We start from the raw sequence: 18,165 nt of genomic DNA, 5'->3' as shown, positions 1-18,165 counted from the left end.
GACACGACTAGAAATCGGTGGTTAAGTTGTATTTACAACATTGTTCCAGAACACTTCAACCCAAATATTCAGATGTGTGCAGCACATTTTATGGAGGACTGTTTCTTGATCATGGTAGAGTAGACTACAATGCCAGCTGTTCTGACTCACAGACCGTAAGTAAGTTTTTTATATTTAAAGAGTTTTTATATTTTATATTTTTCGCCTGAATTGTGTTAGTTTTTTAGTTTTTTGGGCAGTGTAGAGTGGGGCTTGTTGTTTGTAATTTCTCCGATCACAAATGCAGACATGGTTTTATGTTTACGCGGCGCGATGCAACGCAACACGTAAAAAGACAGTATCAGTCATTATAATCCATAATTATGTCCCCACTGGATGCAACGAATGCCTTGTTTATAATGGGTTTTCATGTTTTTGAATCATCGCTCCGGCCTGACAGGGCATCATCACAGTATGGTAGGGGCCTAACATTTCCGTCACACGCTTGAGGTATTCGGCCAATCATAATGCAGTGGATAGCTGGCCAATCACAGCACACCTTGCTTTTCAGACCGATGAGCTTTGTAAAAATCGCCGCGTTTCAGAAAGGCGGGGCATAGAGGAGAAACAATAACGTACAGTATGTGGAAAATAATGTGTTTTTTAACCTTAAACCGCATAAACACATTTCTTTACACCAAATACACAAAATAATGTTCTTTTTAGCAACATCATATGACCCCTTTAATAAATCCTCTCCTGTGGCCTCATAGGGTAGTAAAGTATCCACTGTATGCACATTTCAGAATCACGCTGGAAGTAGTAGGTCATCCGGGTACTTTTTACCTACTCTTTTATGAGTACTGTGAATTTGGACATACTTCTTTTGTCACATAATGTTTTTCGCCTACTACATAGTAGGGAAGTATGCCATTTCGGATGCAGTCCACATCTCCAAAATTTAAAATAACTCTTAATTTGACCGAAGTGAAGTCTGAATGGCGGTTCACACCAAGATGAATGTTTGATGCGAAAATTTGGTGCAATAAATATTTTAATTTAATGTGGCACTTTAGACCAGCAAAAATAACACTGAGCCAAACACACATGCTAAAATAACAACAACTTACTGACACATAGTAAGAAATGGTTATAAAAACGGAAACAGAAGTGAAACAAGTAGTAGGAAAGAGGAGAAATAAAAAGCGATACTTATCCTTTGCCGGTGTCTCTGCCCGGTGGAGTCGCACGGTAGAGTCGATGGTCTTTACACTCTTCGGTCTTCACGCGACCGCTTCCGCGGTAAACTAAGCTTCTTTTTATTCGTTTTACAAAACTCAAATTGAATTCAGCTGGACACACTTTCCTGTTTATCACAACAAATGGCCAAGCAAAGCGCACGACACTGACAAGGTACGCGATACAGTACGAGACCAAATTGATTTATTTAATTATTCATTTAGCAGACTTACAAATGAGGATTACAGCAAGAAATTCATCCTACTTTGTTTAGAAGATTTGTCAAAGTTTACATTACGGTTTACTGGGAGAAACATACTGTTTAAAATAGCTTTACTAGTTTTAAACAAATGTTTACATTTGAGGTTATGGTTCGTAAAACTGGACATGCTTGATGTACCTCCCACTATCCCTTATTGTCATTGCTAGGTTAAATTGACTAAAATCAAAACTCAAGATTAAGATGGAAATTGGAAATGATAGCTTAAATAACTAGACGCCGCTATCTAAAGTAACCCCACTTGTAAACACACTGGATTTAATATAGGGAGTTTAGTGTGTTTGCACAGATTCTTGTGGCTTCTCTATTGCATAGTGTTGAGTGAAACCAGGGCAATGGCAGTTTTCCACTTGAAGTCAATTTCACTGCTTCAGTCAATATACAGCGCACTGGATTTATAAGTTACAGATTGAAGTGTTCTGCTTGAATATTTGTTAAATATTAGCTTATGCTAAGATTACACATTAAATAATAAGTCTTTGTTTGCTACGTGATTTATTTATTATTGATATGAGCAAAATAAAAGTGCTTTTAGTTGTAAGAGATGTCCTTTAATAATACTTTTCTAATAATAGCTAATAATAGTTTTCTATTTACTCCTGTATCCTTAACTGGACCTCAGTAAAGGCCTAATGGACATATTTCCCCATGAATACGTTACATTATTATTAGCTTAAACTACAAATTGATTGTGATTTTCCCCATTTGTAAGTTACTGGATGAAAGCGTCTTCTAAACGAATAAATACATTTAGTGTAGTTTACTTAATCCAATAAAAGCACATCAATAGATGTTTTTTTTTCTTGTTAACACATAAAAAATTGTTTAACAATCTGAATGTCTGTAGTTGATCTCTATCAAACAACATGATTTTCTCAGAACATAAAAGCATCTACAGTCCCAGCAACATGTAAAAAACATCTAAAAAAATAAAAGCATAAATGAGGCTTGTCTTGGCTGCAACTTTATCCCACATCAAACGGGATGTTTTTCTTTTTTATAGCCAGTGAGTAAATGGTTTGTAAACTCTGGCTGGAGATGCAGCAAAAAAAAAAAAAAAAGCTGTAGTGGTGTATATTAATCAGCTGTTACGAGGGCCACAGGTGCTCTCTCTGGAAAATATTTACCCAAGAGGCACAAATGATAGCTGAAGACTGTTTATGCAATTAGGAACATACTACTAGTTGATGTTGCTTGATTTTTAAATGACATTTTTTTCAAAGTGTTGCAAGCTCTGTTTGTCTGTGGGTGTGTATCCGTTTGATATAAAATGAAAGGAAAATCGCTTTTACACATACTAAATTGTTGATGTAATGGGTTTGCTGAGAATATTTGGTAAAGCCAATACTGTGGATTTGTGTGTGTGTGTGTGTGAAATAAGCGTCTCAGCTGTAAAACCATCTGTTGAAGTAATTTAGAAGTGAACTAAAATATGTCTTCACAGGACTTGCTAGCAACATGGTCAGTGAGACTCAAGTCTTTGTTTAGATATTAAGTCAGCTTCTATTTCAGTCATGCTAATTAAGCCAAAGTCTACAACAAAAAGCCTCAAATCATAGCTAACATGCAGCATCTGCCCAGCACTGAGGTTAGCTTAGATGTTATGTTGCTGTAGCTTGTATACTAGGTTATGTTGGGTTGGATCTGTTGAAAAAAAACAGCATATGCTGGTTAGGTATGTTTTGATGCTGGTTTAAGCTGGTCCTTTGCTGGTTTATGTGGGTCCTTTTGCTGGTTTATGCTGGTCCTTTGTTGGTTTATGCTGGTCCTTTGCCAGCACATGACCAGCATAAACCAGCAAAAGGACCAGCATAAACCAGCAAAGAACCAGCTTAAACCAGCAAATGACCAGTTTAAACCAGCAAAGGACCAGCTTAAACCAGCATCCCAGCGTCTTTGATACGCTTTTTTTCAACAGGGATGTTAGCTTTTATGTTATAGATTATGTTGTGTTTAGTTATATGTTATGTTCGGTTATGTTATGTTACTGTAGGCTGGATGTTAGGTTAGCTTATATGTTATAGGTTACGTTAGGTTGCATGTTATGTTATGTTATTGTGTTATTATATACCTAATTTGCATTTAAATGTGTAAAATGTGCATGGCAACAAACTTCTGTTTTGCAATGTCCACAGGGCCTGAAGGAACTTAACTACTAACAGTTTTGGTTTAAAACATAGGAGGTTATTACACTGCAAAGAAAACTAGCTGCTTCAAAACATTTATTTACTTAATATATGATGGTTGTAAAACAGCCCTTTGTCCTGCAGGTTTTCAGCAGAGTCCTACATTACAAAGTTTTCTGAGGCAACGATTTTATACAGGAACATCAAACACACATAAATGCCACTAAATTTGGTGGTTTTGAAGTCTCAGAACTGTTGCATTTTTTGGTAAATAAAATTGAGAAAACGGCTGCGAGAGACGTGTGAATGTAAGCAGACAATGCACCCAGCCAGACTAAATCCCAGCTGCGTTTGAGCTTTTTGTTTAGCTGGGCTATTTTCCAGTCACCTCTTGTGAACTCTTTGGTAACTGTTCTGTGACGATTACAGGATTTGTCAGGGCATGAGGATTTTTTTGATACGCTACTGTAGCGAATGTGATAAACACGCCAGGTGAGGTGACTGAACATAACAGCCGGATTTGAGGGGCCAAGTCGCGTCTTGGCTTCAGCTCCTGGAATCTGACCTGCTTTAGATGAAAATCGGACAGGTCAGCATTTGGATGGGATACAAAAATACCCCCTATACTGTATCCATTCAGGGTCTTTGTGATCCATTCGCAGCTGGGACACACATCAGTGTGTGTGTGTGGACGAGAGGGTAGTAGAAAGAAGACACTGGAATGCAGTCGACGCCAGCTTGCTCTTTGGCCTTTCAGAGGTAACCAAGCATATCCTCCTAAGCCTTCAGCCTCCCTGCCTCATTCTCTAGCATAAAAGACCAAACCTTGGCCGAGTGGCAAAAGACAAGGAAAAAAAAGCAGCGGATGATTGGGGATCATCTTTTCCGCTCTGCAGTGGTCCATCTATGGTTGTATCTGGAGACATCAGAAGCTCCATAACATTGTCTTACACTCATTAAAATAAAGGCTCCAGAGAGCGTTTTTTGTAGCAATGTAATAGAAAAATAATTTTTGTTTCCAAAAAAGAACCTTTCAGGGAACAGTTCTGAAAAGAACCATTTTTGCATACAGTGAAGTATATTTCATTCTAAGGAACATTTTTCCACTATGAACGTTTTGTACGTTTCCATGGATATTCTACATGGTTCCATGGAGGTTCTTCATGTCATTGCTAACTTGTATGACTTTCTTCTGTGGAACACAAGAGGTATTTTGAGAAATGTTTAAACTGCTCTTTTCCATACAACAAAAGCAAATAGTGACCAAGGGATGCTTCAAAAAGAATGACAAAGCACCATTCAATGTGATGCATGCAACTTGTTTGCTGTAGTGTGTGTATTTAAGGATGTTTTGTTGAAAACTAAAGCTTTTGTATTCAGTCGTAATGAAACAAACATGATCTGTTTGGACCTGGAAGTCTTGATGCTGATAGCCTTCTGATGTATTTTGTGATTTGTGGTGGTAAACTCCAAAAGATCCATGTGATTATTGCTAATGTGTTTTTTTTTCTTTCTGTAAATCATCATTAACTTTGTCATAATTTTTGCAATGCGTGAGTTAGTACAAACAAAGCTCTTTTCATACAATATATTGTTCCTAGTAAGGATTAAAGAAACTGATGCCAATCCAAGATCTGCAGAACAGATTTGAGGCCGAAAAATAACCGCTGATGGCTTCTGTGAATTTGTTTTGACATTTTTTTCCTCCAGTGATAAAGCAGAATACATTGGAATTATGATTTAAACAGTCCCTGATTTATTTATTTAAATTTGTTATCCCTTTCAGAGGCCAAAAGGAGTTTCCCTGCTGAAAAGACCAGTTCAGACCAGAATTAATTTCTGTACTTGTCCAAATTGGCTATACTGTGTTTTTCAACACTACAAAAAAATGTTTTTTAACTATTTCTATTAATTCTCATAATGATTTGTTTAAAGATTGTGATATTTCACACAAGGTCTGGTAATTTTCTTACAGATAATTGCATCTATGTGACCTGATATCACAATTACAACTTTAATTTACATATTTTGCAATGTAATTTCTCAGTATTTGGGCTGTAAAATTCAAAATTGTGCCAAGAGAGGGCCTCCAAAGTTCTTTTTTTTTTATTTATTTATTTAAATTTGTTATCCCTTTCAGAGGCCAAAAGGAGTTTCCCTGCTGAAAAGACCAGTTCAGACCAGAATTAATTTCTGTACTTGTCCAAATTGGCTATACTGTGTTTTTCAACACTACAAAAAAATTTTTTTCAACTATTTCTATTAATTCTCATAATGATTTGTTTAAAGATTGTGATATTTCACACAAGGTCTGGTAATTTTCTTACAGATAATTGCATCTATGTGACCTGATATCACAATTACAACTTTAATTTACATATTTTGCAATGTAATTTCTCAGTATTTGGGCTGTAAAACTCAAAATTGTGCCAAGAGAGGGCCTCCAAAGTTCTTTTTTTTCAGATCCCGCCACGATACCCTGTTTCTGTTTTTCCACAAGTGTACACTTAAAAATAAAGATTCTTTATTGGCATCTATGGATCAAGGACCTTTCCATTCGGCAGAAGGTTCTTTATAGCAGAAAAAAAAAAGAAAAGTTCTTTAGATTTTTTTTTAAATGTTCTTCAGACTAAATAAAAAAGTTTTTTTAAGAACTGTTCACTGAAAGAGGAACCAAATATGGTTCTCTCTGTTATCACTGAAAAAAAAAACCTTTTGGAACCATTATTTTTTTAAGAGCGTAGTGGTAAATAGTTAAAATTCAAGCATCTGCATGTGTGTCGTAACTTTTCAACTGGTTCAAGATAGAGAATTGGCCAGAGGCCCCAAGCTAATTTGACCTCGAGATCTATCTAAATCATGTTGAACTTTATCTTCCAGATCATTACACACAGGTTCTTCACTGCCAGCATGAGTGCATCCGAGACTTGGCCACACGCCCCGGTCGCCTGTCGCCCATGGAAAACTATCTGCCACTGCATTACGACTACCTGCAATTTGCCTATTTCCAAGGTAAACCTCTATACATGTCAAAACTGGCTTGATTGAACTTTCTTGAACTCACCTTCACAACTTCTAGTCTTGGAGTGAAACTCATTGGGCTTGATATGGTATCTGACCCCAATTCTCTCCTTGCATCTTGGACTCAAGATAGAAGATATTGGCTACAACACTACTGACTTCCATCAGTCAAATTAGAAATAGTCTGTAATGGAAAGGAATTGTCAGCAGTAATTATAATCAGATTAAAAGCACCTTAAAATTATTTCGAAATTACAAAACCTCATTAATCATGAAATTACTCACTCTAAAATAGAGGGAGAATCTGATAAATATTTCAGACTTGACTGATTTCTTCTTGGAAATGTCAAAGCTGAACTTTTGCTTCCACACCAATAAAAAGAGCTCCAAGATGAGAAATTTTAGCTTTACAAATACTGCTTGTTGTTCATAAAATGGCAAGTCATTCAGGTGTGTGTTTGCGAGTGCCGTCTCTGTTGCAAGTCTCAGAGCCGTGTGTTTCCACTCGCTCATCCCTGTGTGGTGTTTGTTCCATTGTGGTCACTGGCCTGGAATGCGAATGTTTCCGAGCATGTGGGTCTCCAAAAGGAAATAAACGTGACTGTGGGAAAAGATGACTCCAAAAAATCAGACAGCCTCACAGGATGTAAAATCCAAGAAACAGAGCCCTGGTGGCTTCATCAACATTTAATAACTGGTTCTCTCCTCTATGGGAAGGAATGAGAAGGCGTTGGAGTGCGCATTGACCTACCTGTTGTTCCACGAAGGCGAAGAGTTCATGACTGAGAATGTGGAGCATTACAGGGAAGTGCTGGGACATGATGGCCAGCCTCGCAAGGTGAGACATGGTGGTGCAACATGCAGAAAAAAAAACAAAGCAGTGTGTTGATTTGATATAGTTTTTTTTATTAATATTTTGAATTAGTTTTTATTTTACATTTTCAGTTATGCTCTGGCAACTAGCTGAAATAAGTTTGTTTTTTACTTTTTTTCAGTTAAAGTTTATTTTATTTCAAGAAACAAACTTTTTTTTATGTATTTAGTTTTAGTTAAAGGGATAGTTAACCCAAAAATGAAAATGTGATGTTTATCTGCTAACCCCCAGGGCATCCAAGATGTAGGTGATTTTGTTTCTTCAGTAGAACACAAATGAAGATTTTTAACTCAAACCGTTGCAGTCTGTCAGTCGTATAATGTAAGTGGATGGGAATCACGGCTTTGAGAGTAAAAAAAAACATGTACAGACAAAACCGAATTAAACCCTGCGGCTCGTGACGATACACTGATATGTAAAGACACAAAACAATTGGTCTGTGCAAGAAACTGAACAGTATTTATATAGTTTTTTACCTCTGATTTTCACCGTAATGTCCGAACTTTCCTGAGCGCGTTCGCGTCTTCTTCTTCAGCCTGCGCGTGAGGCGCCTTCTTCTTCTTCTTGCTTTACGGCAAATCACAGACTTATAAGTGCATTACCGCCACCTATCTCTCAAATGGACCATTGACACTCCTAATTGAGATTGTAGATAGAGTGTCAATGGTCCATTTGAAAAAAAAAATCTTCTTTGTGTTCTACTGAAGAAACAAAGTCACCTACATCTTGGATGCCCTGGGGGTAAGCAGATAAACATAACATTTTCATTTTTGGGTGAACTATCCCTTTAACTATAATAACCCTGACACTCACATGTCTTCAAGATAAAATATGGTATTTTTACTTGGATGCACCAAATTACTTTTTGTTTGTTTTTTTATTCCTTTTCTATATTTCAGACATTCTTATTTCATTGAAGCAGATGCCATATGACAGTCATGATAGTGGAAATTTGCAATTTGAAATTTGCTTGATACGAGCCATTGATCGACTGCTTACTGAGACGTTTATTGTTCTAAATCTCAAAGTCTCCTGAGATAGACCCAATTTACAAATTTTCCTTTTAGTTGATGCTTGTCTTTAAAGTAACTTATCTTACACTAGCATCAGTCAACATCGAACAAGTTCAAATTCATAATGGTGATAGTTCTTGAAATGCCGTTTGAAGCTTTTGAACAGATCCAGATCTTCCCAGTGCAGATCTATTACGAAATCACTATAGTAGACTTAATCCTCAAGTGCAGAATTTGGCAGGATGCCAGCGTGCATAAACACACTAGAATAATCATGTGTTTGGTGGGTTTGGTATCCAAGATGTACAATAATGGCTGCACACACTCTTGAACTATCCAAAAGAGTCTTTTGCTGGAAAGCCTGGAAGCTATTAGCACTGTTAAAGCCACATGAGTTTGGTAAGTCAAGTGCCAGAGGGCATCAATACGTCTTTCACTGCAAGATCCTTCAGTTCTTAGCTCATAACAACCAAGTACATTCTTTTCCACCCTATTGCAGAGTGTTTCCATCTATATGGGCTTGCTGCCATGTCTGATTGCCCGATTTCTAGTTCCTCCGGGACCTTGTTAACCCACCGCCGAGATACTGTGCTGACAGCATAGTCTTCTCAAACAGGGAGCTGAGTAGAAAGTTTCACTGAAACACCGCAAAGCTCCCTGAAACAATTTGAGAGCTGTTTGCATTCGAAGAACACAAAGCCGCAAATGCTACCCATGTAACTCAAGGGCACCTAGGCTGCCATTTCATGTGGTCTTGACCACACTTAGAAGCAGCAGACTTTGCTCCAGTTATAACAAGTTGCTTTAAATGAGTGCCAGAGACCACTAATAAAAAGTCTTGGAAAATGCCAAGAGAAATCGCACAGGTTGTGGAACGGGCTTGATTTTAGACTGAGACTACGCCATCCATCCCTCAGGTTTTGTTGTGTTGTAAACAAGATGTTTGGGAGATAAAATAATTAGGGCCATAATCTTAAACCTACAGCATGTAGTAAATATAATCAGTCTAACTATGCTTTTTTATGCCACAGGAAGCTGAACAGTATCTAAAGCGGCACAAACAGGAGTTAGACCTGCTGCTCATCGGCAGCAGTAGTCTTGGAGTGCCCTATATTGAAGCAGTAAGTTCACAAAATGAACTAGAAATGGGTTTCTAAAGCTCAAGTCTGCCATTTTTTTCTGTATATACCAGTTTAATATGCAGAGATATTTATAAGCTAGTAATTTGTAGGTTTTCTAAAAAAAAAAGTGTACATTGAAAAAAAATTTTAATACCCTAAGCTATATGTATTAGTTTTTTCTCAAATTATATTTAAGGCTCCGCTCAAACCTTAAATAAGTTTTAATAATAATCACAAATATTTATAATTCCAACAACAAAAATTGGCGTTCATGCAAAGTAAAAAGATTTTTTTTCTTATAAAGCCCATGTTTTCTTTTTACAAAAATCATATCGTTACTTAATGTAGGTCTATATATATATATATATATATATATATTAAAAATGAATTTAACCACGAACAAAAGCTAAATTAGTTATAATATGAAAGTATAATTTTCACTTAAGATAAAACTAAAGCATTTTGTTTATCAATGTTTCATTTAATTTACTTTTAATAAATAAAGGCAGGAATATTCACTTTGAAAGTCCATCAGTTTTGATGTCTTTTTAAAATATGAATCATCTTTTCTGTTATGTACTGACAAAAACACACACACACACACACAAAAAATCAAATAAAACCCACAATCATTTCTGCATTCAGGTAAAATTGGCCAGTGACTATTTTTATTTATTTATTTATTTGTCAAGCAAAAATACTATTTAATCAAAATTGTTTTTTTCCTTGTTTTTTACTATGGGATAATTCCAACAACAAAAATTGGCGTTCATGCAAAGTAAAAAGATTTTTTTTCTTATAAAGCCCATGTTTTCTTTTTACAAAAATCATATCGTTACTTAATGTAGGTATATATATATATATATATATATATATTAAAAATGAATTTAACCACGAACAAAAGCTAAATTAGTTATAATATGAAAGTATAATTTTCACTTAAGATAAAACTAAAGCATTTTGTTTATCAATGTTTCATTTAATTTACTTTTAATAAATAAAGGCAGGAATATTCACTTTGAAAGTCCATCAGTTTTGATGTCTTTTTAAAATATGAATCATCTTTTCTGTTATGTACTGACAAAAACACACACACACACACAAAAAAAATCAAATAAAACCCACAATCATTTCTGCATTCAGGTAAAATTGGCCAGTGACTATTTTTATTTATTTATTTATTTGTCAAGCAAAAATACTATTTAATCAAAATTGTTTTTTTCCTTGTTTTTTACTGTGGGGAAAACAGGTTTAAACCAGAAACCATGATTAAACAACATGGTCGTTTCACTTTTTTAAGTGTAGATGTTTCAAAACATTGCTGTTTGTTTGATAATCCTAACCAACCTGATAGAGCTACAGTGGGCGGGATTATCTGTTTGTTCAACCAATGGAAGATAGGGGAAGTCTGTTTGAAAACAAAATGTTTGCCGATTTAATTAAGAGTTCACTTTGTAAATGTATGAGGAATCAAATATTGTAAAATAGTTCAAATGTACCATGTAGGCAATGGGAATGAACAATGTTTCAGTCTGGTAACAGCTATGACAGGGAACAGGTGCTCCTGTAATATTTGAGATTAAACAAGTAGCCTACATCGCCCCCTTGTGGTGGGATCATCAATAAGCCCAACTATTATAAAGGCACAGCTCTTCAGAACTAAAGAGTTTTTAATGTATGCTTCTGATTGTTGTTTCTCTTCAGAACTACTGGAGCAGTTCGGGTGGCAGAGAAGATGCTAACAGGTAGGCATTGATATAATAAAGTGTACTGATAATGTTCAGAGCTTATGTTTTGAATTATGTGTCATTAGGATTCCTTCTGGTACCAATGGCTGGATGGACTATGTGCCAATATCAGCAAAGAGAAATGTCACAATGTCTGTGTTACAAGAGTTGCGGGAAGGTGATATGCTGTTTCTGACTTTTAAATGAACTTATGAACTTAATATTGTAAAAGGCAAGATACATAACCATAAACATAACTTGGACAAAAGGCAAGAAGATGGACTAAAAATAGGTTCGAATAATAGAGACCTCAAAGCTACAAAAATGGCAAAAAAAGTTGATTGTTTTCAATGAACCAATTGATTCAGTTCACAAATCGGCCTGGTTACAATATACTGGTTCAGCACATTAGGAACATTTCTATTACTGTTTCAGTGTTTTACCATTTTGATTGGTTATTAAAAGTACATTTGTGGTTGTATGTGTACATGTGTATACAGGAGGTCCATTGCTGTATGAGAATGTACGACTTGTACAGAACTCTGTCACTCTGAATGGGAGTCAGAGGGCACTTTTTGATTATGTCATCAGTGAGGATGAGTGCTCTGAGCTCAAACATCTGGCACACGTGAGAGTTTACATCTGTTGTGTCATTCTCAGTGTCTTAAAACGAATCAGCTTATGTGATATAGTATTTTATTTCATTTCATGTCAGATGTACTGTAACTTTACAGTTAAGTTTGGGTTGTTATCTCAATATTTCCTTAGAGTGTCACTGCAGCTGGTGACGGCTACAAGGGGAAAATGTCTCCTCACACACCAAATGAGAAATTCGAAGGGGCGACAGTATTGAAAACGTTGAAGGTTAGTAGTTTTTAACATTGACTGACACTTGTGTGTTTACAGATCGTGTGACACATGAACCCAATATTACAGTAAAGTGTAATAATACGTAGCACACTCAAATATTGAGTAAAATTTGAATTAATATTTCTTATCTGTATATTTTGTTATTTGGAATGTAAATGAACTTATAATTACAATTTATATTTATTTATTTTGAAAGATTTATGTACATTCTGATTGGACAAAGAGTCGTGAGTAATTAAACAGTCATGCATATTATAATATTAATAATTAATTCTTTGTTATTTATCCTTGCAGTATGGCTATGAGGGACGTGTTCCTTTAAAAAGTGCCCGCCTCTTTTATGATGTCAGCGAGAAGGCCAGGCGGATACTTGAGTCATACTTCATGCTAAACTCTACTCTTCATTTCTCATACACACATCTTGTGTGTAGGACCGCCATATCTGGTACGTCACCTCAGCTCTCAGTTTCTACCTCAGATTAAACCACATTTTGATTACTCAAGTCAGAATATACTACACATAATGCTGCGTCATGAGGTATGTATATACTTGCATACTGTGAGTGTGTATGTGTAAAATATTTAAAACATCTACATAATATATATTGTTAAACATATATATAATTTATAATACATATTTATATAACATTAAATATTAATGATATATATATATATATATATATATATATAATTTTATTAATAATATATATATTTATATAATATTGTATCTATATAATATATTGTCTCATATATATATACAGGCCTGGATTGGCTAATCGAAAGCACCGGGAGAATTCCCGGTGAGCCGCTCTGTTTTTTTGGCCGTGAGGGCCGGGGTCGTCATGCCACTGGGTTGAAATATGGATGCCGTCTCTACTAGGCTGCTTGCACTCACAGCAGGCCCGCTCTTTTATTTATTATTTTACTGCTGCCCTACTCGCAGAGTGCAGCCTGCAGGTTAATGATGATGTAATTATCTTTTGACTCCCCCGACAGCTGCACCTTACTCAAAAAACAAAAAAGTCAGTTGTTGGAGATATGCGAGCAAAAAATAACAGATAAAAAATGGATAATAGAAAGTGCAAAGGTGGCACTGAAAAGGCCAGAGTAAAAAAAAAAAACTCTAGAAACTGACGCAGCCAAATGTGCTAAGCGGAGTACCTTTTTCCTTAAATCCACCGAGAGTACAACAAATGAAGACGATGAGACGGCCAGTAAGCGGACGTGCAAAATAACGACATTTGCAATTTGGAAATTATGATATTTTTGAAAAATATGATGAATTACAAGGCTGTAGATAACAGTGCACTATTGCATACTTATATACTGAGGTTTTAATTACATAATTTTAATATAGTCAGTTGTGAACTAAAGTGGGCCAGTCTAAGGCATGAAACTCCAGGGCTGAAAATGAGTCCTGCATGTATATATATATATATGATTTTTTATATTTATTTTTTATAATATTTTTAATATCAGGTCAGCAGGACCACAGAAATGACCTCAGTCACCCAATACATGCAGACAACTGTCTTCTGGACCCAGAAGCGAATGAGTGCTGGAAAGAGCCGCCTGCTTACACCTACCGAGACTACAGGTAAGAAGTGTTAAAGGGGTCATATGATGTTGCTAAAAATAACATTATTTTGTGTATTTGGTGTAATGAAATGTGTTTATGCGGTTTAAGGTTAAAAAAACTAGGGATGCACCGATATGAAAATTTTGGCCGATACCGATAACCGATTATTCTTTATTAAAATGCGCTGCACACATCTGAATATTTGGGTTGAAGTGTTCTGGAACAGTGTTGTAAATACAATTAACCACTGATTTCTAGTCGTGTCCTCTTTTGGAAGGCCAAACAAAGTAGTTTTGCATTCATAATGAAACACACGGCGGGCTAGAATGAGCAGAGGCCGGTGGCTAGAGTGAGTGGCGGCAGGTGGGCTTGAGAACGGCTTGCGGCAACCACATGTGACGACCCCGGGCTGGACTCCGCTTCGTCCAGGTTATACGTCGGCTTTTTCACGGTGAAAGCCGATCCGGCGATCGACAGCGTGAAGTTGATGTATTCCCTCAGCGACCAGCACAGATCAGCTCTAGGCATGACGAAGCGGATATCGTCCTCTTTTGGAAGACCAAACAAAGTAGTTTGCTTTCACAACGAAACAGCGCCTTCACGACATGGCAGCAGCGGCAGCAACAATACTACAGTGAGAATAAAAGTTACGCCTTCTTTCTTTGTGTGAACATTTGGGCGGTGTTATGCAAATCCACATCGTGATGTAGACATGTGGGGGCGTGTTAGAACGAGCCGTTTTAGGTAGGCGTGGTTGACTCTTAACTTTTATAAAGAATATCTCTTTGGATTTGAGACTTTAGTATTCGCAACTTTACAGATCTTCTTTATGCACCAAGAGCTTGTAACACTCCAAAGAGAAAGGAAAAATTTAAATCGCATCATATGACCCCTTTAAAACAGCTCCAAAACCCTCTTCAGGACTCAAAATAGTTGTACTTTTAACTAAATGTATGCCTGGTCAGTTGTCATTTCTAGTCATTAAAATAAGTTTCACACAAACCAGTTATTAATTATATTTTTTTCTCCTTTTTTTGGTGATTCAGTGCACTGCTGTATCTGAACGGCAATTTTGACGGTGGAGAATTCATCTTTACAGAAATGGATGCCAAGACTGTCACCGTAAGGAAGAATTACTGTGCGTTCTGCTCATCTGTCCTCTCAGGTAGAGTTTGGCAGTTAAACGCTCTGTTTTCCCGTCGCAGGCCTCAGTGAAGCCCAGGTGCGGGCGAATGGTGGGGTTCTCTTCTGGCGGTGAGAATCCACACGGTGTGCGAGCGGTCACTAGGGGGCAGCGGTGTGCTGTGGCGCTCTGGTTCACTTTAGACCCCCTCTACAGGGAGCTGGTGAGGAAACCTGTTTGTCTGTCAGAGAGAGCACATACAGTGTTTATTTTTCAGTCTTGGTTTAGGTTTTAGTAATGCCAATGATATTATATTAACATGGTGGCATGTCTATATATATATATATATATATATATATATATATACAGTATATATCACTAAAATTCTGTCTAGTTGGAAAATGTAATTTAAGAGGAAGTGGAATTTTCCATTGTACAGTAAGCACAAGTCTTGAGCCACATATGGCCACCTATACAGAAGTGTTATACCCAACAGTGAGTGCTGTCAAACCGTTAAACCACTTCCTGTTCTCACAACACACTAACATGATGCCCATTGTATTTATATACACTAAGCACATGTTTCTAAGGCCTTTGACTTGGAGTATTTCTATACACATCAGTGAACCCTGACCACATTAAATGAATGAATACCTATGCTGTACCTGGTATAAGTTATACGTACACCGTTATAAGAGTCGTATCATTTTTTTTTCTTTTGAAATAAACAGGGCACTGTATTATTAAAGCTCAATTATTAAACCTCCTCCTTAGTCAAAAAACACCATTTATGCAAACTGAAAAATGGCTTGTAAAATACAGTACTTGTACAGTAAAACATGCCTGAACATGTGAGGTTACAAGGAGGAAGTAAGATGTTGTTCACTTCTAAAGAACCAAGTATTTAGACAGATGTTTTTTTTAAACCATGGATTTGGATGGCAGCTAGTAATAATTTAAAATGCGCAATTGAAATGAATGAATGAATTATTATATAAATACATTTTATAATGAATGTTTTAAGAAATTATTTGATGACTGTTTATATATAATTTATATATAAATTTAAAAATTACACATATATATATATATATGACAAAAAGCCTACTATTACTATTTTAGCAATAGGACAAGTCCTGGGATTTTGAGTCATTCCTCTTGCAGAACAGAGGCCAGGTCACTAAGTGATACTGGTGAAAGAAAACGTTTTCTAACTCACTCCTCCAAAACACCCCAAAGTGGCTCAATAAAATACAGATCTGGAGACTGAGCAGTCCATGGGAGATGTTCAGCTTCATTGTCATGTTCATCAAACCACTCTGTCACCAGTCTTGTTGTGTGTATTGGTGCATTATCATCGTGATTGAGGCCACTACCTGCAGGGTGCAATGTTTGAACCATTGGGTGCACATGGTCCTCCAGTATGGTTCGGTAGTGTTACCTGTCTAGCACCAGTAGTGGGCCTAGGGTATGCAATGATATTGGAGCCCAAACCATCACTGATCCACCCAGTGCTTCACTCTGGGCATGCAACAGTCCAGGTGGTAAGCCTCTTTGGGGCTTCTCAACACCATAACTCCCACAAATGTGGGACAATGAAGGTGGCTTCATCAGAGAACAATACATGTTTCACATAGTCCAAAGCCCAAAATTTGCACTGCCTGCTGGCACCAATCAAACTGACGTTTGCCACTGGCACAAATGGCCAAATGTTTGGCTACAGCAGCCTGACCATGAATATTAACCCTGTGGAGCTCCTGGTGAAAAGTTTTAGTGGAAACTTTTCCACTAAAGGTCGAGGTGCACATTTATTTCTGCAGTGACTGTGTGGTTTTGTATTTTGGATACAATGTGGGTCGCATCCCTTTTAGAAAGCTTCCTCTTTCATTAACAGTTACTCCTGTGAGATGTGGTATGTCCTTTGTGGTGGTATGCCGACATTTTCCTGGATACTGTGGCTCTCGATACACCGCAAAAAACTTGCTGTCCTGGTCACAGGTGCACCAGCGAGACACGCACCAACAAACTGTCCTCTTATGAATCTGATATGTATCCCCGATATGTTGTGTGGATTGCAATATTTTATGCACAGCTGTGCTATTGCTCTGCTAATTTAACCTTCACACTGAATCCACACATAATATAGGCACAAAACCTCCAACTTCCAACACTATATCGGCCAGTGTTTCAGTTTCGTTGTTTTCAATTTAATTATTTAATAATTGCAATTATTATTATTTTTTTAACTTTTAAAACATAAAACAATTTAAGAATTGTTTAGTGTTTAATAAATAATGTTTAATAATAGAATGCTAAAGAAATGTGTGATGTATTAAAATATGATGAAATATAATGTGTTTTAAATCTAATTGCAGGAGAGGCTTCAAGCTGATGAGGTGATTCAAGCCCTGGATAATCAGCACATGTGGGACCAAGGGCTGCATATAAACCCAAAAGACGAGTTATAGTCCATCAGCCAATGGGAGAGAAAGTACAGGGTTCAGATCATTTCTTATTTATTTAATAAGCAGAATGATTTTATTTTTTTACTGTGTGAAATTTTGTTTTATTTTGCTTCTGTCTGTTTGTGAGAATTTTTTTATTGTTATTATTATGTGTGCATATAAAATCTCAGCTCACATTTATTACGTTGCGTACCTTTAAAGTCAACATGAAATCAAAATCGACTCAACGTTATACCATGGTATTTCTAGTCTGGTATAAAACAGAGTTTTCATGATCCTTTTTCTGTTGAAATATCCTGTTTCAGACGGTAATACATCAAATTACGGAAGTAGTTCTGAATAGATTTGTATGTTGACTTTAAAAGAAACAGTGAACATAATTTAAATTTCTATCAAGGAAAGTATGGTTTGACTTACTTGCCATTCATACCACCAAAGAGTGAATTGACACTGTACAACAGCATATATACATTATATTGGATGTATTTTATATTCAAGTTTATTTAACTAGAGATAATCCAAGTTACCTAATGAAACAGACTATGAAAAATGAGGATTTGCACAGTTACATACTTACTGTATATTCTTCTGTGATATTAACATACAATAGCTGTCAGTTTTTTAACAGTGCACTGTGGTTTCCTTCACATTGTGACACCACAATGCTTTCAGATGAGTTAATTTATACTGTTTACAAATGATCTGACTCAAGCTATGTTGTAGTTTGATCATAGACTGCTATAATAGC

The 18,165-nt window shown here is 36.4% G+C and overlaps 1 protein-coding gene across 1 annotated transcript; it reads left to right on the top strand.

Annotated features, from left to right (window-relative positions):
* Window positions 1-6,414: 6,414 nt before the first annotated feature.
* Window positions 6,415-17,522, top strand: LOC107560692 (prolyl 3-hydroxylase 2-like). Its single transcript, XM_016244938.1, has 12 exons — window positions 6,415-6,638; window positions 7,358-7,483; window positions 9,564-9,653; window positions 11,358-11,398; window positions 11,467-11,558; window positions 11,881-12,008; window positions 12,149-12,244; window positions 12,545-12,695; window positions 13,730-13,847; window positions 14,876-14,951; window positions 15,035-15,175; window positions 17,328-17,522. Exons 1-12 carry the CDS (start codon window positions 6,582-6,584, stop codon window positions 17,418-17,420), a joined length of 1,209 nt encoding a protein of 402 aa, XP_016100424.1. The 5' UTR covers window positions 6,415-6,581; the 3' UTR covers window positions 17,421-17,522.
* Window positions 17,523-18,165: the final 643 nt, after the last annotated feature.

Source organism: Sinocyclocheilus grahami, unplaced genomic scaffold (assembly GCF_001515645.1).
Source record: "Sinocyclocheilus grahami isolate Dianchi unplaced genomic scaffold, SAMN03320097.WGS_v1.1 scaffold739.1, whole genome shotgun sequence".
NCBI lineage: Eukaryota > Metazoa > Chordata > Actinopteri > Cypriniformes > Cyprinidae > Sinocyclocheilus > Sinocyclocheilus grahami.
The sequence above is the reverse complement of the archived record's forward strand: the minus strand, read 5'-3'. Positions and strand labels throughout refer to the sequence as shown.

What these genes read in the sequence shown, in the direction of transcription:
- LOC107560692 (XM_016244938.1), top strand. Translation starts at nt 6,582, where the DNA reads ATGGAAAACTATCTGCCACTGCATTACGACTACCTGCAATTTGCCTAT. An exon ending in GGCAGAGAAGATGCTAACAG is followed by an intron (nt 11,399 to 11,466) that starts GTAGGCATTGAT and finishes ATGTGTCATTAG; the next exon opens with GATTCCTTCTGGTACCAATG. An exon ending in CAGTATTGAAAACGTTGAAG is followed by an intron (nt 12,245 to 12,544) that starts GTTAGTAGTTTT and finishes TTATCCTTGCAG; the next exon opens with TATGGCTATGAGGGACGTGT.